The sequence below is a fragment of the Carcharhinus amblyrhynchos genome, unplaced genomic scaffold, assembly GCF_965287045.1.
Source record: "Carcharhinus amblyrhynchos unplaced genomic scaffold, sCarAmb.v2.hapA scaffold_592, whole genome shotgun sequence".
In the NCBI taxonomy this organism is placed as follows: Eukaryota; Metazoa; Chordata; class Chondrichthyes; order Carcharhiniformes; family Carcharhinidae; genus Carcharhinus; species Carcharhinus amblyrhynchos.
Genome location: NW_027650332.1, coordinates 29,401 through 50,000, shown reverse-complemented (window position 1 = coordinate 50,000; position 20,600 = coordinate 29,401). Strand labels below are relative to the sequence as shown.

Here is a 20,600-nt window from a genome sequence, read left to right as displayed (position 1 = left end):
GTGCGAGTGCGAGTGCGAGAGTGCGAGTGCGAGAGTGCGAGTGCGAGAGTGCGAGTGCGCGAGTGCGAGTGCGCGAGTGCGCGAGTGCGAGTGCGAGAGTGCGAGTGCGAGTGCGAGAGTGCGAGTGCGAGAGTGCGAGTGCGAGTGCGCGAGTGCGAGTGCGCGAGTGCGAGTGCGAGTGCGAGTGCGAGAGTGCGAGTGCGAGAGTGCGAGTGCGCGAGTGCGAGTGCGAGTGCGAGTGCGAGAGTGCGAGTGCGAGAGTGCGAGTGCGAGAGTGCGAGTGCGCGAGTGCGAGTGCGAGTGCGCGAGTGCGAGTGCGAGTGCGAGTGCGAGTGCGAGTGCGCGAGTGCGAGTGCGAGAGTGCGAGTGCGCGAGTGCGAGTGCGAGTGCGCGAGTGCGAGTGCGAGAGTGCGAGTGCGAGAGTGCGAGTGCGAGAGTGCGAGTGCGAGAGTGCGAGTGCGCGAGTGCGAGTGCGAGTGCGCGAGTGCGAGTGCGAGTGCGAGTGCGAGTGCGAGTGCGCGAGTGCGAGTGCGCGAGTGCGAGTGCGAGAGTGCGAGTGCGAGAGTGCGAGTGCGCGAGTGCGAGTGCGAGTGCGAGTGCGCGAGTGCGAGAGTGCGAGTGCGAGAGTGCGAGTGCGCGAGTGCGAGTGCGAGTGCGCGAGTGCGAGTGCGAGTGCGAGTGCGAGTGCGAGTGCGCGAGTGCGAGTGCGCGAGTGCGAGTGCGAGTGCGAGTGCGAGTGCGCGAGTGCGAGTGCGAGAGTGCGAGTGCGCGAGTGCGAGTGCGAGTGCGAGTGCGCGAGTGCGAGTGCGAGAGTGCGAGTGCGAGAGTGCGAGTGCGAGAGTGCGAGTGCGAGAGTGCGAGTGCGCGAGTGCGAGTGCGAGTGCGCGAGTGCGAGTGCGAGTGCGAGTGCGAGTGCGAGTGCGCGAGTGCGAGTGCGCGAGTGCGAGTGCGAGTGCGAGTGCGAGTGCGCGAGTGCGAGTGCGAGTGCGAGTGCGCGAGTGCGAGTGCGAGTGCGAGAGTGCGAGTGCGAGAGTGCGAGTGCGAGAGTGCGAGTGCGCGAGTGCGAGTGCGCGAGTGCGCGAGTGCGAGTGCGAGAGTGCGAGTGCGAGTGCGAGAGTGCGAGTGCGAGAGTGCGAGTGCGAGTGCGCGAGTGCGAGTGCGCGAGTGCGAGTGCGAGTGCGAGTGCGAGAGTGCGAGTGCGAGAGTGCGAGTGCGCGAGTGCGAGTGCGAGTGCGAGTGCGAGAGTGCGAGTGCGAGAGTGCGAGTGCGAGAGTGCGAGTGCGCGAGTGCGAGTGCGAGTGCGCGAGTGCGAGTGCGAGTGCGAGTGCGAGTGCGAGTGCGCGAGTGCGAGTGCGAGAGTGCGAGTGCGCGAGTGCGAGTGCGAGTGCGCGAGTGCGAGTGCGAGAGTGCGAGTGCGAGAGTGCGAGTGCGAGAGTGCGAGTGCGAGTGCGCGAGTGCGAGTGCGAGTGCGAGTGCGCGAGTGCGAGTGCGAGTGCGAGTGCGAGTGCGAGTGCGCGAGTGCGAGTGCGCGAGTGCGAGTGCGAGTGCGAGTGCGAGTGCGCGAGTGCGAGTGCGAGTGCGAGTGCGCGAGTGCGAGTGCGAGTGCGAGAGTGCGAGTGCGAGAGTGCGAGTGCGAGAGTGCGAGTGCGAGAGTGCGAGTGCGCGAGTGCGCGAGTGCGAGTGCGCGAGTGCGAGTGCGAGAGTGCGAGTGCGAGAGTGCGAGTGCGCGAGTGCGAGTGCGAGTGCGCGAGTGCGAGTGCGAGTGCGAGTGCGAGTGCGAGTGCGCGAGTGCGAGTGCGCGAGTGCGAGTGCGAGTGCGAGTGCGAGTGCGCGAGTGCGAGTGCGAGTGCGAGTGCGAGTGCGCGAGTGCGAGTGCGAGAGTGCGAGTGCGAGAGTGCGAGTGCGAGAGTGCGAGTGCGAGTGCGAGAGTGCGAGTGCGAGAGTGCGAGTGCGCGAGTGCGAGAGTGCGAGTGCGCGAGTGCGAGTGCGAGTGCGAGTGCGAGTGCGAGTGCGCGAGTGCGAGTGCGCGAGTGCGAGTGCGAGTGCGAGTGCGCGAGTGCGAGTGCGAGTGCGAGTGCGCGAGTGCGAGAGTGCGAGTGCGAGAGTGCGAGTGCGAGAGTGCGAGTGCGCGAGTGCGCGAGTGCGAGTGCGCGAGTGCGAGTGCGAGAGTGCGAGTGCGAGAGTGCGAGTGCGAGAGTGCGAGTGCGCGAGTGCGAGTGCGAGTGCGCGAGTGCGAGTGCGAGTGCGAGTGCGAGTGCGAGTGCGCGAGTGCGAGTGCGCGAGTGCGAGTGCGCGAGTGCGAGAGTGCGAGTGCGAGAGTGCGAGTGCGAGAGTGCGAGTGCGAGAGTGCGAGTGCGCGAGTGCGCGAGTGCGAGTGCGAGAGTGCGAGTGCGAGAGTGCGAGTGCGAGAGTGCGAGTGCGCGAGTGCGCGAGTGCGAGTGCGCGAGTGCGAGTGCGAGAGTGCGAGTGCGAGAGTGCGAGTGCGAGAGTGCGAGTGCGCGAGTGCGAGTGCGAGTGCGCGAGTGCGAGTGCGAGTGCGAGTGCGAGTGCGAGTGCGCGAGTGCGAGTGCGCGAGTGCGAGTGCGCGAGTGCGAGAGTGCGAGTGCGAGAGTGCGAGTGCGAGAGTGCGAGTGCGAGAGTGCGAGTGCGCGAGTGCGCGAGTGCGAGTGCGCGAGTGCGAGTGCGAGAGTGCGAGTGCGAGAGTGCGAGTGCGCGAGTGCGAGTGCGAGTGCGCGAGTGCGAGTGCGAGTGCGAGTGCGAGTGCGAGTGCGCGAGTGCGAGTGCGCGAGTGCGAGTGCGAGTGCGAGTGCGAGTGCGCGAGTGCGAGTGCGAGTGCGAGTGCGAGTGCGCGAGTGCGAGTGCGAGTGCGGAGTGCGCGAGTGCGAGTGCGAGAGTGCGAGTGCGAGAGTGCGAGTGCGGGTGCGAGGAGTGGGGGAGTGCGACCGAGTGCGAGAGTGCGAGTGCGCGAGTGCGAGTGCGAGTGCGAGTGCGCGCGTGCGAGTGCGAGAGTGCGAGTGCGAGTGCGAGCGAGAGTGCGCGAGTGCGAGTGCGCGAGTGCGAGTGCGAGTGGCGAGTGCGCGAGTGCGAGGTGCGAGTGCGATGCGCGAGTGCGGAGTGCGAGTGCGAGAGTGCGAGTGCGGAGTGCGAGTGCGAGAGTGCGAGTGCGAGTGCGAGTGCGCGAGTGCGAGTGCGAGTGCGAGTGCGCGAGTGCGAGTGCGAGTGCGAGAGTGCGAGTGCGAGAGTGCGAGTGCGCGAGTGCGAGTGCGAGTGCGCGAGTGCGAGTGCGAGTGCGAGTGCGAGTGCGAGTGCGCGAGTGCGAGTGCGCGAGTGCGAGTGCGCGAGTGCGAGAGTGCGAGTGCGAGTGCGAGTGCGAGAGTGCGAGTGCGGAGTGCGAGTGCGAGTGCGCGAGTGCGAGTGCGAGTGCGAGTGCGAGTGCGCGAGTGGCGAGTGCGCGGTGCGAGTGCGCGAGTGCGAGAGGCGAGTGCGAGTGCGAGTGCGAGTGCGAGAGTGCGAGTGCGCGAGTGCGAGTGCGCGAGTGCGAGTGCGAGTGCGGAGTGCGAGTGCGAGTGCGAGTGCGAGTGCGAGGTGCGAGTGCGAGAGTGCGAGTGCGAGAGTGCGAGTGCGAGAGTGCGAGTGCGAGAGTGCGAGTGCGCGAGTGCGAGTGCGCGAGTGCGAGTGCGAGGATGGGTGCGAGTGCGCAGTCGAGTGCGAGAGTGCGAGTGCGAGTGCGAGAGTGCGAGTGCGAGAGTGCGAGGCGCGAGTGCGAGTGCGAGTGCGCGAGTGCGAGTGCGAGTGCGAGTGCGGGCGAGTGCGCGAGTGCGAGTGCGAGTGCGAGTGCGCGAGTGCGAGTGCGAGTCGAGTGCGAGTGCGCGAGTGCGAGTGCGAGTGCGAGTGCGCGAGTGCGAGTGCGGCGAGTGCGAGTGCGAGTGCGCGAGTGCGCGAGTGCGAGTGCGAGTATTCCGCTCTCCTCCAAACCCTTCCCTCGTCAATTCCACGAGTGAGTTGTTAACATTTCCATTAGGGTGAGCCCTGACTATCTGTGAACGCACTGGTCTGCTCTGACCCTTGGCGGGAACCCAGTTGCAGAACTTTCTGGAATGCTTTAGAGACGGAAGCTTATGGCTAAACAACATCATTGTAATCGGCTAATCTCAGGGGCCTGAACTGTTCTGTTTGTGGTCACTTTGTGAATTGTGTAATCTGTCATTAAAAACCACATCCATCAGCTGTGAAACACTCTTGGATATTGTGAAGGATGTGGTGGACTTGAAGTTATTTATCGCTAATCTGTGTAAACAAGTTTGTTCAGTAAGATGCCAGATTTTTTAATTATGCGAAGATCAGGTTTAAACCGAGCATCCCGAGTTCTTGTTCATTACGGCAGCGATTTCCCCTTCAGGAAGCAGACTGCAGGGTCAGGGTCCCGTGACCCACGGAACCGGTCCGGGTGGAGGATTACCCTGGTCAGCTCTGGTTTCTGTTCCAGAACCTTCTCAGGAGCTGGCTGCAGCCACGAGGCTGCAAATCTGTGTATAACCTTCACCTGTAAATAAAGGTGTTGTTGTCCTGTGCCTAACTGGTAAACGGGAATTATTACAATCACCGTTCACAGATATCTTCAACCTCTCTTTACAACAATCTGAGCTCCCTGTCTGCTTCAAGATGACCATCATCTCAGTACCTAAGAAAAACCAGGCAGCGTGGCCTTAATGACTATCGGCCAATGGCTCAGATATCCATCATTATGAAATGCTTTGAAAGGTTAGTCACGGCACCAATCAGTTCCTCCTCCTGGATGGCCAGATCCCCTTCACTTTGCCTGTCGCTGCAACAGGTCCACAGCAGATGCCACCTCCCTGGCCCTGCACTCAACCCTGGAACAGCGAGGTAACAAGGACACCTATCTCAGACTCCTATTTAATGACTACAGCTCAGCCTTCAACACCCCAGGAGTAATATCCTAATTCCCTGTGCCAGGCCTGTCCGCATCTCATTATCCCCTTCCAGCACCCAAACTAATTCATCCTGAAGTGTTGGCACGACCCCAGCGTGGGTTATTGGTGCTGATTTCACAGCCTCACTACCTTGTCGCTGTCTATAGGAGGAAGTGTTCAGTCTGTTATATAAAACATGTTTTTTTTTGCAAATTCCAGCTGAGCCAGCCCAGATGAGAATGAACTGCCAGAGGAGGGGTAGAGGCAGGGACAATGACAACATTTAAAATACATTTGGACAGGTACATGGATGGGAAAGGTTTAGAGAGACATGGATCAAACATGGGAATAGTTTAGGAAAGGTGGCCAGCACGGAAGGGTTGGGCAGAAGGGCCTGTTTGTGTGCTGTATATCTCCATGACTCTAAGAGGTGGGAGTGCGACTGAACTTCACCAACTGTCTGTTGTTATAACTGATGGAAACCGCTCCAAACTTTCACTAACCACTTAGCAAACACCAACAGAGCTGGGAGGAAGAGAACGGGCTTTTCAAATCAAACTGCGTGGTACAGAAATCTCCTGACATCTCGCCTGGAAACTGGAATCTAAAACAGGGCACTGGTGAAATACTGGAGAGTTATTTTAGTGAGTTGGGTTTGGGGCTCGAGCATCGTTATTGATCACTGCAGAATATCTGTGAGAAAGTGTCAGATTCAGACTGAGGCTGGAGAGACGGTGTAATCCTCTCCTGTCTGGGCCTCTGAACCCCCCTCCCCAGGCCGTCTCACTGAGATCCCTCCAACTGACCAAGGATCGATGTTGTGTCACGTGGTGCTGTTATCAGAATACAGGCTGAGCGAGTGGCAAACAAAACTTCCCAATGCTTAATCCAAATGAGTTGGAGATGATTGGACGTTATTTTCAGTATACACCCGGGGATAAAGCCAAAAAATAAACTCCGCTAACCTTTCACCTGGCCAATGCCCTGTTCTCATCCAAACCCGGATGCAATGTGATTGGTTGGGGGACGTAAGGAAAGTGTAATATCTGTACCTATGAACAGGAATAAACCCGATTGCCGTGAGCCCTTCATCATCTCTGACCATATTCCCAGATCCAGGACCCTCCATCACGCAGCTTAAATACTTCCTCACTGGTGATCAGGGTAGTACAAACCGTCCTTAAAATAATCTCTAGCTTTCTCCTTGATGCTCCTCTTCCCAGGTTTAATATTTATCCCGGATATTCACACTCGGATATTTCAGCATCAATTCCGGATCCTGAGCGCGCCCGGACTGCTTCAGGAACGAGGTTCCAGGTTTAGCCGAGACAGTTCCTGTACCTTTTTTATTCAATCGAGGGACGTGGGTGTGGCTGGCTGGGCCAGCGTTCATTCCCCATCCCCTAGTTGCCCCTTGAGAAGGTGGTGGTGAGCTGCCCTTCTTGAGTCGCTGCAGTCCGTGAGCCGTGGGTTGACCCACAATGCCGTTTGGGAGAGAGAATTCCAGGATTTTGACCCGGAGACTGTGAAAGAACGGCCGATGTATTTCAAGGCCAGGGCAGCGAGTGCCTTGGGGGGATCTTGCAGGCTGTGGTGGTTCCCATGTATCTGCTGCCTTCCTGGAACTGGAACATCGGCAAGAAATCAGGAGACGGGAAATTGGGCAAAACATCCGACCACCTGAAGATAGTGGAAATAAATTCACCTTTCAACTTTCAACATCCTGATAAAATTCCCCAGCCGATACAGCAGATGGTTATTGTGGACAGAGTGTAAAAGCTTTCAATATTCACATTTGTGAGAATTAATTAAAATTCCAGAATCTTCCAGCCGATAATGGTTCCTTTTAGATGTCACCCGGGTTAGGCGGAGAAAAGAGCCAAATGAATTGGAAATGTGATCAAAGGCGTCTCACTTATTTTTCTCAGACAGGGACATGTATGGTTTTTGGCTGGCAATTACACTCACCTTTTGCCAGTTGGTATCACTGCAACCATCGCTTGGCACTGAGCCACGGTGTTCGGGGGGGGGGTGGGGGGTGGTGGTTTTGATGTAATTCCCCAAAGTGTCATTCATTGCCCATTAGGAAATAGGCAAACAAACATCGACTAAAAACAGCAGTTGTTAATTTAACACAAGAATCTCTGGGCTGCGTGGAGGAAAATGTTCAAACACTGAATGGAATGACTGAGGTGCTGTTTGTTGATGTTTTGAGTTCCAGTAGAGGAAGCTGGTATTCAGTACATTATGGTGAGTACATCAAATATCAGTGTGAACAGCAGTAGGACCCATGCCCACTTACTTTTCAATGATCCCATTTATCAGGATTTTCGGATGTAAACCCTCAGCCTGGAACCCGCTGTGGTTCATTTTCAACTCTCACACTCACTCTACTCTTCTGATCTGGTGTTGGCCAAAAATAGCAGGAGGACTTTTTCCAGTGACGGCAGGATGCACCATGCCTGAATGTGAAGCATCTAAGGTATTTTAGAGTAGCTGTGATGTGGAATGTCAACTTTTAGAACTCTACATAGCGTACACTTTACCCATAGAACCCACCTACAATCGAGAATATTGACAAAGACACCTCTGTGTGCAGTTCACTCTCGCTAATCCATTTAAACTGAGCTGTTTAGTAGTGTCCATTGCTATAGGGTGGAGTTCAGTGTGGGGTAAAGATGAAATCATCTTCTTTGGATGATGGAAGACTGATTCATAAGAACATAACATAAGAACATAAGAACATAAGAAATAGGAGCAGGAGTAGGCCATCTAGCCCTTCGAGCCTGCCCCGCCATTCAATAAGATCATGGCTGATCTGTCGTGGCTCAGTTCCACATTCCCGTCCTCTCCCCATAACCCTTAATCCCCTCTCTTATCAAAAACCCATCAACCCGCGTCTTAAAAATATTTAGCGAGGCAGCCTCCACCACTTCAACGGGCAGAGAATTCCAGAGATTCACCACCCTTTGAGTGAAGAAGTTCCTCCTCAACTCCGTTCTAAACCGCCCCCCCTTTATCTTGAGGCTGTGCCCCCTAGTCCTACTGTCTTTTTTGAGCGGGAAGAGTCTCTCCACCTCTATCCTATCCATCCCATTCATCATCTTATACGTCTCAATGAGATCTCCCCTCATTCTTCTAAACTCTAACGAGTACAAGCCCAGTTTATTCAGCCTCTCCTCATAGCTCAACCCCCTCAACTCCGGTATCAGCCTAGTAAACCTCCTCTGCACTCCCTCCAGGGCCAAATATCTTTGCGCAGGTGCGGCGCCCAAAACTGCACACAGTACTCCAGCTGCGGCCTCACCAAAACCCTATACAGCTGCAGCAAGACCTCCCTACTTTTATGTTCAATCCCCCTCGCTATGAAGGCCAGCATCCCATTTGCCTTCCTGACCACCTGCTGCACCTGCAAGCTGGGTTTTTGCGACTCATGCACAAGGACCCCGAGGTCCCTCTGCACCGTCGCCTGCTGCAGTTTTTCGCCCCGTAAGTAATAATCCTTCCTACCATTCTTCCTACCAAAGTGGACCACCTCACACTTGCCAACATTCATGGTGAGAGACCAGGAGCTGTGGATGAATGCAGGGATTTAGGTGTTTATCTTGTACATACATGATTCATCTTTGTCAATCACTGGCTAAGAAACTCCATGTTATTGGTCATGGGTTCTGTATGACCTTGTGTGACCAATGAACCCAATACCGGAGCCGCATCTTTAACCGCACACTTGCTGGGTTCAGTCCTTGGACTCCATTGGCCTTTATAAATCGGAGTATCGAGTATAAAAGTTGTAGTGTTATGGTAAGGTTATATAAGGCATTGGTGAGGTTGAATTTTAGAGTATTGTGTACAGTTTTGGTCACCTAGTTACAGGAGGGATGTAAATAAGGTCGAAAGAGTATAGAGAAGGTTCACGAGGATGTTGCCGGAACTTGAGAAGCTGAGTTACAGACAGAGATTGAATAGGTTAGGACTTTATTCCCTGGAGCGTAGAAGAATGAGGGGAGATTTGATAGAGGTGTATAAGATTTTGATGGGTAAAGATAGAGTGAATGCAAGCAGGCTTTTTCCACTGAGGCTAGGGAGAAAAAAACAGAGGGCATGGATTAAGGATGAAAGGAGAAAAGTTTAAAGGGAATATTGGGGGGGTGGGGGGGGGAGGTTTCTTCACGTAGAGAGTGTTGGGTGTGTGGAATGAGCTGCCAGATAAAGTGGTAAATACGGGGTCACTTTTAACATTTAAGAAAAACTTGGGCAGGTGCATGGATGAGAGAGGTTGGAGGGATATGGTCCAAGTGCAGGTCAGTGGGACTAGGCAAAAAATGGTTCAGTACAGACAAGAAGGGCCAAAAGGCCTGTTTCTGAGCTGTAATTTTCTATGGTTCTATGGTTTCCAGATCACTGCGATTCCTTTCTTAGCCCTTTCCCAGGCCTCCTCTTGCCATTGGGTGTCCTCGTAGAATTGTGCTCCCTCAGTTAGGAGGTTCCTTCAAGTCAGACCCTTCTTAGCAAAGGCCTGTCAGGAGTTGATGCCTGTGACGCATTTCTTGAGTTAAGCCTTCAGGATGTCTTTGAAGTGTTTTCCCTGTCCTCCTCTTGTTCAGGAGCCTCCCTTGAGCTGAGTGAAGAGGATTTGCTTTGTCAGTCGGGTCTCTGGTATCCTCAGCACACAGCCAGCCCCGCGGAGTTAGTACCAGCTGATTGAGGCTCCTTCATGGGTGCTGGTATTAGTACACCCGCTCTCCCACCCTCCCAGCTGATGACAATCCATCTCAGGCAGCAGTGATGTACATTAAAAACAAATGGGAAGTTCACCTTCACCTTAAGAGGGTTGGGGGGGGGGTAGAAATGAGGCAGTAATGTTTCAGTTGCTCCGAGTCTTGTTCAAATCCCAGCTGGAGTAACTGTGCTCAGTGTGGACCCTGCACCTTAGGAGGAATATATTAGCTCAGGGGGTGCAGCATTAGATTCACTAGAATAACACCAGGGTTTAAAGGGTTAATTTTGATTCCCTGGGGGTTTGAGAAGTGATCTGAGAAAAGAATTCTACAGGGTAGAGAATAGGGGATCATTTCCAGAGTCGGAGGAACTCAGAACAAAGGGATGTCATTTTAAGATGAGGTACAGTTTGTTCAGGAGTGAAATCATGGGAAACATCTCTCTGGAACCTTCTCTCCCAAGAGCTGCTGATGCTGAGGAACACTGGGAGTTTTCACACTGAGATAGATTCGATTTTTATTGGATTAAATGTATCTAAAGATATGGAGCAAAGGTGAGTGAATAGGGTACAGATCAGTCCTGATCTATGGCATGGTGGCACAGTGGTTAGCACTGCTGCCTCTCAGTGCCAGGGACCCAGGTTCGATTCCCACTTGGGTCACTGTCTGTGTGGCGTCTGCACATTCTCCCGTGTCTGTGTGGGTTTCCTCCGGGTACTCTGGTTTCCTCCCACAGTCCAAAAGGTGGCTGGTTAGGTGCATTGGCTGTGCTAAATAGGGGATTTTCACAGTAACTTCATTGCAGTGTTAATGTAAGCTTGCTTGTGACACTAATAAATGTACTAAACACCGGGACAATCCCAGATGGCTGGAGAACTACAAACATTACACCCTTGTTTAAAAACTGACTGATATTAGCTCCAGTAAAATTAAAATTAAAAGTACAATTCTCATCCAAAGTTTTAATGTCTTTCTCTGCCTTGCCTCTTCCCATCTGTAATTAACCTCAACCCTACATCTTCCCACAAACTCTGTTCCTCAGACTCTGGTCTCCTGTCACTCTCTCCCATTTATCCCACTCTCTCTCCTGTGAGTTTATGAATTTTGAGAGATTTAATTCTCTCTTCCACCTTCTTCCGTCGAGAAAAAGATACAAAAGTCTGAGGTCACGTTCCAACCGACTCGAGAACAGCTTCTTCCCTGCTGCTGTCAGACTTTTGAATGGACCTAGCTCACACTAAGTTGCTCTTTCTCTACACCCTCTACACAAACCTACACAAACACTCAGCACTTGCAGCAAACTTTGGTTACCCTTTTGAATATCTTTATTTAGCAGCTTGGTGAGATTCTTCTGATTGAAAGGATTTCATTTGTGTCAGTTGTTATTGTTGCTTAGTGACCATTTGGGGAAAGGTGCTGAAAGAGTGGGCAGTGCCCTCCTGGTACCATTGCCCCAGTAAGGGAGCATTGAATCCCTACATTGCAGAAAGAGGACACTTGCCCCATCGAGACTGTATTTCTACAGAGCAGCTTACACAGGCCCTGCCTTCTGCCCTATTCCTGCGCCCCTGTGCATTTACCATGGCCAATCCATCTAACCTGTACATCCTGGGACACTAACGGGAATTTAGCACGGCCAATGCACCTAACAGCACATCTTTGTGGGAGGAAACTGGAATACCCAGAGGAAACCCACGCAGACACAAGGAGAACATACAGACTCCACACAGCCACACAAGGCCGGAATTGATCCTGGGTCTGTGGCTCTGTGAGGCAGCAGTGCCAACCACTGTGCTGCCCAGGAGAGGGAAGGAGAGAAGACTGGCAAGAGGAACTTCAGACAAAGAGTGCGGCATGAACTAATATATTGGTTTAGACATTTAGGATTCCTGACTGAGAGCAGAATGAGGATAATAAGGAGGCAGAGAGAGAACTCCCAGCAGGAGGTAGGCTGAATTCTCTATAATGGATGTACCATGTGTTAGTGTCTGACACGAGCTGAACCTCGGCAGTGGATAAGAAACAACATTGACAGCCTGAGCCTGGGGAGTGGAATTAATTGGTTTGTGTGAGTAACTGAGCTTCAGGTCTTGGGGCTGGACCAGGAGCCCGGAGTGAGGAGGAAGTGATGGAGTTGATGATAATTCCTTGCTTGTTGGGCTGTGGGGGAGGGGCAGGAGTTATTCCCAGTCCAACAGAGGAAGATTTAGAAGCTGATTATACAGCATGTGAGATTTTTGTGGGATTATTTACACTGCCGGGTCAGTGTTGGGTTATTGCTGAATAAACATCTTTTACAGTTAATTATGAGGGAAGCTATTCTCTTTGTCATGGATCTTCTCCAGGGACCAGCTCCATTTTCCTGAGCCACTGAGGCTGGACCTGGTTACTGGTTTGTAACCTCGCCGTGATCTCGTCCTAATCTGAACTGCTCCTGATCACCGTGACGATCTGCTCCCCACTCTGAACATTGCCGATCTCCACCTGGGTCTCAATTTCTCTGCTGCTCAAACCTTAACTATCCCAATTCTCTCCTTGTTATCCTCTCATCTTCCATTCCCCTGTGATCTCCATCTCAGCCTGAACCCTGCTGCTGTGTCCAAACTTGCACCAAATCCTCTTTACCCATCACCCCGCTCCTGTAACAATTCAAACCCCTCCAAGGCCTTGCTCCCCACCCCATCTCTGTAACTCCATCGCCCCACTCCCTAATCTCCCCCCCGCACCTTCCCCAAACCCCCTACCCTCACTGCCCAACCTTCCCCCCACTCCCTCTCCCCTCCTCTTCCCCAGACCCCCAATACTTCCTGTCCCCTCCTTTTCCCCAAATTCCCCCCCCACTCCCCATACCCATCCCCTCCCCTTCACCAAAACCCCCAATACTCCCTGTCCCCTCCCCTAAACCAACCACCCCCCCCCCAGTCCCCATCCCCAAACTCCCAATACTCCCCGTCCCCAGCCCCTCCCTTTCCCCAAAACCCCCCACCACTCCCCAACCCTCTCTAGTCTCTTTGCGTCTCCAATTCTGGCTGCCTCGATATCCTTTATTCTGAGGCAATACCTTCTCTTCTCCTAAATGCCACACCCCCCCCGACTCTCCGTCCCCTCCCCTCCCCTCCCCTCCCCTTCCCTTCCCTTCCCCAAAACCCCCAATGCTCTTCACCATTGAAACTCTCTCAACCAATTCAACTTCCGCTCCATAACTGGGTAATTCATTCCCACCCGGAGCCTGGAAAATCCCACCCGGAGCCTGGAAAATCTCATCCGAGGCCAACTGTCCTTTAAATGGGTGGTATATATTCCGTCCTGCCAGTGATGATTATCCCTGTGGTGGACGGGAGTGGAACAGTTACCCCTGCCCCTCTCCCCGCTTCTTCAGGAGAGAAATCTCCATTCACCTGACGAAGAGGGAAACCCCTCGAAAGCTAGTGAGTTTACTATCAAATAAATCGGTTGGACTAAAACCTGGTGTCGTCAGACTTTTTACTGTGTTTACCCCAGTCCAACGCCAGCATCTCCACATCACCATTCCCCCCCTTCAGAGGGGGAAAACCAGACCGGGATTTTCCAGCCCCCCCGCAACTCCGGTGAGATTCTTTCTGCGTTGTGGGGGTGTGAACAGTGGGACGAGGGCAGATATATTGGTCAGTGTGAGGTGTTGCAGGCTGTTCTCTGTGGAGCATCGCTGTCCTGGTGGTGAAGGAGCTTCTATAATCGAGCTGGCTGCAGACAGACATTGATGCAGTAACTCGGAGAGTGTCTGCGTGATCTGTAACATGCTCACAATGCTGAAGGAACAGTGATAAATGTCCAGATGTGGGTATGCTGTAACCTGAAGGAAAACTGCTGTCTGATGTTCTTTCCCTGACATCTCTGCTCTGGGGCTGAAAGGTTGTAGAGGTCACAGCTGTGGGACGGACGGTCCACACTGCCTGGCTGTGGTCCCGTCCAGTTGGAATTTTCTTCCATTTGCCAAAGCAAATAGCGTTCAGTGTTTCCTCAGAAGGAACTCTTCAAAATTGCAGACACAGAAATACAACAAAACTTACTCCAGCGTGTAAATCAAAGGGTTTAATAAACATCAAAACTTCATCACTCCAAACTTGGGGCCTTGCCCTGGGCCAATCCAAGCTTCCCACAATTCCACACAGGTTCTTATTTACGGTGAATTGGCTGGTCAGCTGACCACTACATCACTCTGTCATTGGTTCCATGGTTTACTGGGTCAGCTGACTCTTACAGCTCGCTCCCATTGGTTGTCACCTTCAGGAGATGTCTTTAAAGTCAGAACCGTTGAAGTGGTGGAGGCTGCCTCGCTAAATATTTTTAAGACGCGGGTTGATGGGTTTTTGATAAGAGAGGGGATTAAGGGTTATGGGGAGAGGGTGGGAAAGTGGAACTGAGCCACGACAGATCAGCCATGATCTTATTGAATGGCGGGGCAGGCTCGAAGGGCTAGATGGCCTACTCCTGCTCCTATTTCTTATGTTCTTATGTACGTGTCCTCAGGATCATTCCTGGGAACATTACCAGGTAGTGTTTGACATCAAGCCACACAAAATACTAACGATAACCAAATCCTGTTCAAAGAGCAGCTTTAAGGGATATCTTATTGGGGGTGTTGGGGGGGAGAGAATTCCAGGGGTTAAGACTCAGTTCGGTGAAGGTACGGCTGCCAACGGTGCAGCAATGAATCACAGAGCCCGGTAGTACAGCAGAGGTCCTTTGGCCCATCGACTCTGCACTGGCACATGTGAAAAATGGTGATTTTAATGGGCCGCACACAGCTGGGGGAGTTCCGGCTCCTCAGGGGGTCGTTGGTAACAATTCCGGTAAATTCGACTTGCTGTGCAGGGTCTGATTGCTTCCTGTGACACAGTGGGTGCCTCGCTCGTCCCGAAACCGGAACAATCCCACCTGAGGTCAACAGAGCTCCCCGTGGTCCGCCTGTCACCCCACCGCTCCGATTCCTGTGGGGGGGGCAGGACGATAAACCTGGTCCCACTGAGAGTGTCTGATGGGCACCCACACAGCTGGGTGCGGGGGGTAGGGTTGGGGGTGGGGGGTGGGGAACAGGCCAGGGAGGGAGTTGAAAGCGAGGAGGTGAATTTGAAACTGCTTCCAGAGCAGGGGGCGGGGTGGGTGAGTGAACACCCCGGGCTGGGTGGGGGGGATATGGTGTGAGTTAAGACACCGCTGGCGGAATCGATGGGGAGTGGGAGCCGGGAGCCGGTGTCCCAGAGGAACGAGGCAGCAGGTTCTCCCTCTCCGCAGGGGAACATTACCCGACCCACACTGAAACCAAACACTCTACTGGGTGCCGTGGGCACGGCTTTGACTAAGAATTAGCATCATTCGGACATTGAACCCCAGTGGAAAAACTGCCCTGGAAACGCGTGACCTCGTGACCCTTACACGTAAAGTTTCTACACGTACAAACCTTCCTCATGAGCCCTGTGGCACCAGTGCCACAGTCGGTGTAGAAATGTGCTGCCAGAGAGTGTGTTCCTGCAGCTTCACCCCAGCTACCAGAGCGTAGGTTTCCACAGAACATTCCGGACAACCTGCAGAATGTTGTCCCAAATAGAACATTCCCAATTCCGGGTTGGCTGCTCTAAAGGCAGAATTTGCATAAGAACATAAGAAATAGGAGCAGGAGTAGGCCATCTAGCCCTTCGAGCCTGCCCCGCCATTCAATAAGATCATGGCTGATCTGTCGTGGCTCAGTTCCACTTTCCCGCCCTCTCCCCATAACCCTTAATCCCTTCTCTTATCAAAAACCCATCAACCCGCGTCTTAAAAATATTTAGCGAGGCAGCCTCCACCACTTCAACGGGCAGAGAATTCCAGAGATTCACCACCCTTTGAGTGAAGAAGTTCCTCCTCAACTCTGATCTAAACATTGGCCAACGGTAACTCTGATAAATTTGCTCCCTCTGCCCCAACAGAATCACTCGGACGTTGCAGTTTCTGCAAAGAAATTCTCCCTCCTGCCCAACAGCAACCTGTTTTGGAAAGTACCTTAGGCATCAGGGGAGGGACGGTGGGACCTGGTTCCCCGGGGAGGGGTGTGTCGGGGGGGTTCGTTCTCTGGGGAGGGGTGTGTCGGGGGGGTTTGTTCCCCGGGGAGGGGTGTGTCGGGGGGGGTTTGTTCTCTGGGGGGGGTGTGTTGGGGGGTTTGTTCTCTTGGGAGGGGTGTGTCGGGGGGGTTTGTTCTCTGGGGAGGGGTGTGTTGGGGGGGGTTTGTTCCCCGGGGAGGGGTGTGTCGGGGGGGTTTGTTCTCTGGGGAGGGGTGTGTCGGGGGGGTTTGTTCCCCGGGGAGGGTGTGTCGGGGGGGTTTGTTCTCTGGGGAGGGGTGTGTCGGGGGGGGGTTTGTTCTCTGGGGAGGGGTGTGTCGGGGGGGGTTTGTTCTCTGGGGAGGGGTGTGTCGGGGGGGGTTTGTTCTCTGGGGAGGGGTGTGTCGGGGGGGGTTTGTTCCCCGGGGAGGGGTGTGTCGGGGGTGTTCGTTCCCCGGGGAGGGGTGTGTCGGGGGGGGTTTGTTCTCTGGGGAGGGGTGTGTCGGGGGGGGTTTGTTCTCTGGGGAGGGGTGTGTCGGGGGGGGTTTGTTCTCTGGGGAGGGGTGTGTCGGGGGGGGGTTTGTTCCCCGGGGAGGGGTGTGTCGGGGGGGGTTCGTTCCCTGGGGAGGGGTGTGTCGGGGGGGGTTTGTTCCCCGGGGAGGGGTGTGTCGGGGGGGGGTTGTTCTCTGGGGAGGGGTGTGTCGGGGGGGGGTTGTTCCCCGGGGAGGGGTGTGTCGGGGGGGTTTGTTCTCTGGGAGGGGTGTGTTGGGGGGGTTTGTTCCCTGGGGAGGGGTGTGTCGTGGGGGGTTTGTTCTCTGGGGAGGGGTGTGTCGGGGGGGTTTGTTCTCTGGGGAGGGGTGTGTCGGGGGGGGTTTGTTCTCTGGGGAGGGGTGTGTCGGGGGGGGTTTGTTCTCTGGGGAGGGGTGTGTCGGGGGGGGTTGTTCTCTGGGGAGGGGTGTGTCGGGGGGGTTCGTTCTCTGGGGAGGGGTGTGTCGGGGGGGGTTGTTCTCTGGGGAGGGGTGTGTCGGGGGGTTCGTTCTCTGGGGAGGGGTGTGTCGGGGGGGTTTGTTCTCTGGGGAGGGGTGTGTCGGGGGGTTTGTTCCCCGGGGAGGGGTGTATCGGGGGTTTGTTCTCTGGGGAGGGGTGTGTCGGGGGGGGGTTTGTTCTCTGGGGAGGGGTGTGTCGGGGGGGGTTTGTTCTCTTGGGGAGGGGTGTGTCGGGGGGGGTTGTTCCCGGGGGAGGGGGGTGTGTCGGGGGGTTTGTTCTCTGGGGAGGGGTGTGTTGGGGGGGGTTTGTTCTCTGGGGAGGGGTGTGTCGGGGGGGTTTGTTCTCTGGGGAGGGGTGTGTCGGGGGGGGTCATTCCCTGGGGAGGGGTGTGTCGGGGGGGTCATTCCCTGGGGAGGGGTGTGTCGGGGGGGGTTTGTTCTCTGGGGAGGGGTGTGTTGGGGGGGGTTTGTTCTCTGGGGAGGGGTGTGTTGGGGGGGGGGTTCGTTGACACAGACTCAATTAGAAAATAATGGCTGGAATGTGAGTTTTTACGGGTAATTTGGTTTTTACAGGTACAGACTGCGAGTGGAGAGAGGGTTAATCACAGGTTAAAGGGATGTGAATTGTCTCCAGACAGGACAGTTAGTGAGAGTTTACAAACCCAGGCAAGTCACGGGGATTACGGATAGTGTGACATGAACCCAAGATCCCGGTTGAGGCCGTACTAATTGAGTCTGTGTCTATATTTGCCCCGTTTGTGAACTGAACTCTTCACTCGCCCGATGAAGGGGCAAAGCTCCGAAAGCTCGTGCTACCAGATTAAACCTGTTGGATTTCACCTGGTGTTGTGGGACTATTTACTGTCCCTGCCTTTGTGGGTCAGAGGGAGCTGATGTGAACGGATTGTGTTGAGACAGGGCACTCCAGGAAGAGGTGATACATCCAGGGGCACACGTTAGGCAGTTGGACACAGCAGGGGTTGGAAGGGGTTAATGTGACATTTTGGTGGAGGGAATCTGGGAGCATTGGAATTTGGTTATGAAATCTTTTCCATGACGCTGTTAGACGCTGGGCTGACTGAATTCCTCAGGAGTTACCTAATGGTGTTCCTGTACTCCCAATGGTTTCTATGGAAAGCAAACAGTGACTATGTCACTGCAGGAGGAAGGACGGATCTGTACCTGCAGTGTGTGTTTCTCTGTGTATTCCTCAGACACACAGAGAGAGAGAGAGAGACTCTCAGAGTGGAAGAATCAATGGAGAGTTTCACCAGAATAAACGAGGAGAAATGTTTCAGTGACGGGAGGGTCAGTGACTACGTGACACTGATTTGCATTAATTGGTGAAGGAGCTGGGGGGGTGGGGGGGAGATGCGGAGAATATTTTTCCTGCAGCGAGTCTCTGTGTTGAGTGTGGTGTAAACAGATCCAATAGTGATTTTCGGAAGGAAATGGAAAATACTGAGGGAAACATTGGATAAGGAATAGGGAAATGGAGAGGAACTTCTTCCCAGGGAGCGCTCTGATTTAATGGGCTGGGAAGACATTCACTGTATCCCTTTGTTAGTTTATTTTCCAGTTTATTAGCAGCATGTTGTGCCTCTCGGTCATGAGGACTCAGGCTGCCATTGGGATTACTAGCCCACTCTGTCAGCCTCATTCCCGTCAAACTACAGCCTGGATTCAAATCCCGCTCCCTTCCTGGACAAGCGCCAAATGTTGTTTCTCCCACATCTGAAGAACCTTGTGCGCGAGTTGATTTTTTTTCTGGGGTTGCAGCCACTTTCTGGTTCGGTTTCGGATCTGATACTTCATTTACACGGCTTCCACATCTTCCAGCATTTTCCAAATTCCTAGATCTGGGGCGAGATTCCCCCGGCCCACCGAGCTGCCCGCGCAGTGAGACCGAAAATTTAACCATGGGTGAAAAATGGGGATTTGTGAGCTGCTGATCTTCCCGGTTTATTTATTATTTATTGTCAGTGTCACACGGGACAGCAGCGCGAGGCTCGACGCAAATACACATTTGAATCTATTTAGCGGCCTGGAACTCAGTTGACTGGACTCGCCAGCGTTTCTTCCCCTGTCAGTGGAGGTCCACACTCACAGGGATCGTGTATCGTACTCATCAGTGGGGACCAGGCAGCGTCCAGAGGGTGGGGGAAGACATTGAGGAGGCATGGGGCCCCCCTTGGGGCAGACCCAACCTAGCACTGCCAGCCTGGCACCTTGGTATTGCTCACCGGGAGCCCTGGTACTGCTCAGTGGGAACAAGCAGTGCCAAGGGGGGGTGGGGCCAGGCAGGGGCAGAGCCCGACTGGGACTGGGGAAACACCGGGTGACAGTAACTCCGCACTGGGGATGGGGGCTGCTGCTGGGGCTGGCACTTAGAGGCTGATGTGGAGATGCCGCCGTTGGACTGGGGTAAAATAGAAAGAAATCCCGTAACACCAGCTTAAAGTTTATTTGTAGCAAACGCCCCAAGCTTTCGGAACAGGCTGTCCCTTCGTCAGGTGGCTGGGAGTTAGAGGCTGACCCGGGGGGGGAGTCAGGGGTGGGGCGGGGGGGAGGGGAACAGAGGCAGGCCGTAGAAAGGGATCCGGGGGGGGGCAAATTGGAGTATGGACATAGGGGATTGGGGAGGGTGGTTTGAAGGTTGGCCATAGAGGATTGGTGGGGTTGGGGGCCACCATCAGGAGGCTAAGTCCGGCCATTAGAAGACCAGCCATCAGATGAGAAGGAGAAGGGGACCGTGAGGAGGGGGGAAGGGGGGGGGGGTTCCAGCACTAAGCTGGCCATTGAGGGGTGGGTCATGGCTGGCACTGTTGGGGATGTGGGGCGAGTGCTTGTCAGCCAACCCCCCCCCCCCCCCCCCAATAGACTGGGCGATTGGCGCATGTGCAATAGCTCCCTCTGCAGTCCGATGCTGGCCTTTCGGGCGGGATTCGGCCCCATTGCCGTCCCACCCATTGGTGTAACCTCCCTGACGGAGCCGGTGATGCACAGAGTGCGGTACATTCATTCCACACAGCTCCCCGAGAAAACAGGCGGGAAAAGCTCCTTCATTCCGGCTTGTTAATCTTTTTTTGGGAAAAATTGTCCCACTTGTCTTTTGCATTCTATCTTGCACAATGAGCCAATTTACCATCGGCCTTTCCTGGTCTCCCTATTGTGGTGACATCCCTCCACACACTGCTCTCTTCTGGTACCTTGGTACCCGCTTTAGGTAGTTGTTTTTTTAAATAATATGGTCTCCAGCTGCACTTTGTTCATAGTCTGTCAACTGGGGCTCATAATTACCCAACGTATGTGTATGTGAAGTACATGGAGCCTTTTCATTTTCTAAGTGCAGTTCCAGGCTGGGGAGTGTATAATCCGTCTCATTGGATTGTGAAGAATGTGCCTGAACAATTTGATCAGTGCGCTGTACACTTACATCTTGTTACCTTGCCAGGCTCACTCCTGTCTTTTTACCCTTCCATCTTATAACATACCGTGTATTCTTGCCAGAACTATATCTCCGGTGGCCTTAGGCAGTGCCCTAAGGCTGGGTGAGTTCGCCATGGAAAGGCATTCAGTTCATCAGAGAGAGTACAGAAAATGCTGGTCAATTCTGGAGCAAGGGAACATCCAATAGCACAGAATTCTTCCACAGCAATTTATACCCCCAGCTGGTACAGGGTGGGCACCCCCAGCTGTTTGTAAAGAGTTCTTTACGTGCCCCACCCACGCCAATGTCATTTGCGTTTTACAATCTGGTCGATCGGCCAATATTTTAATGAACATGTTGCTATGATTTCTTTTGCAAAGAATGTTATTTAAAGGGCTTTCAGCTGCAGTGTGATTAACTCCAGCGTGATGCCACCACCAAACACATCTTCCCATCACTCCCTCTGTCAGCAT

The 20,600-nt window shown here is 54.2% G+C and overlaps 1 protein-coding gene across 1 annotated transcript in view; it reads left to right on the top strand.

Annotated features, from left to right (window-relative positions):
- Positions 1-4,331: 4,331 nt before the first annotated feature.
- The window catches only part of LOC145339657 (prolyl 3-hydroxylase 2-like), a gene marked incomplete at its 3' end in the record, with an annotated part of 42,893 nt that continues 26,624 nt past the window's right edge, over positions 4,332-20,600 (top strand). The window contains exons 1-4 of the mRNA XM_080184171.1: positions 4,332-4,545; positions 6,158-6,244; positions 9,542-9,627; positions 15,604-15,672. Coding sequence (XP_080040297.1) covers positions 4,332-4,545; positions 6,158-6,244; positions 9,542-9,627; positions 15,604-15,672 — 456 coding nt within the window. The remainder of the gene's footprint in view (positions 4,546-6,157; positions 6,245-9,541; positions 9,628-15,603; positions 15,673-20,600) is intronic.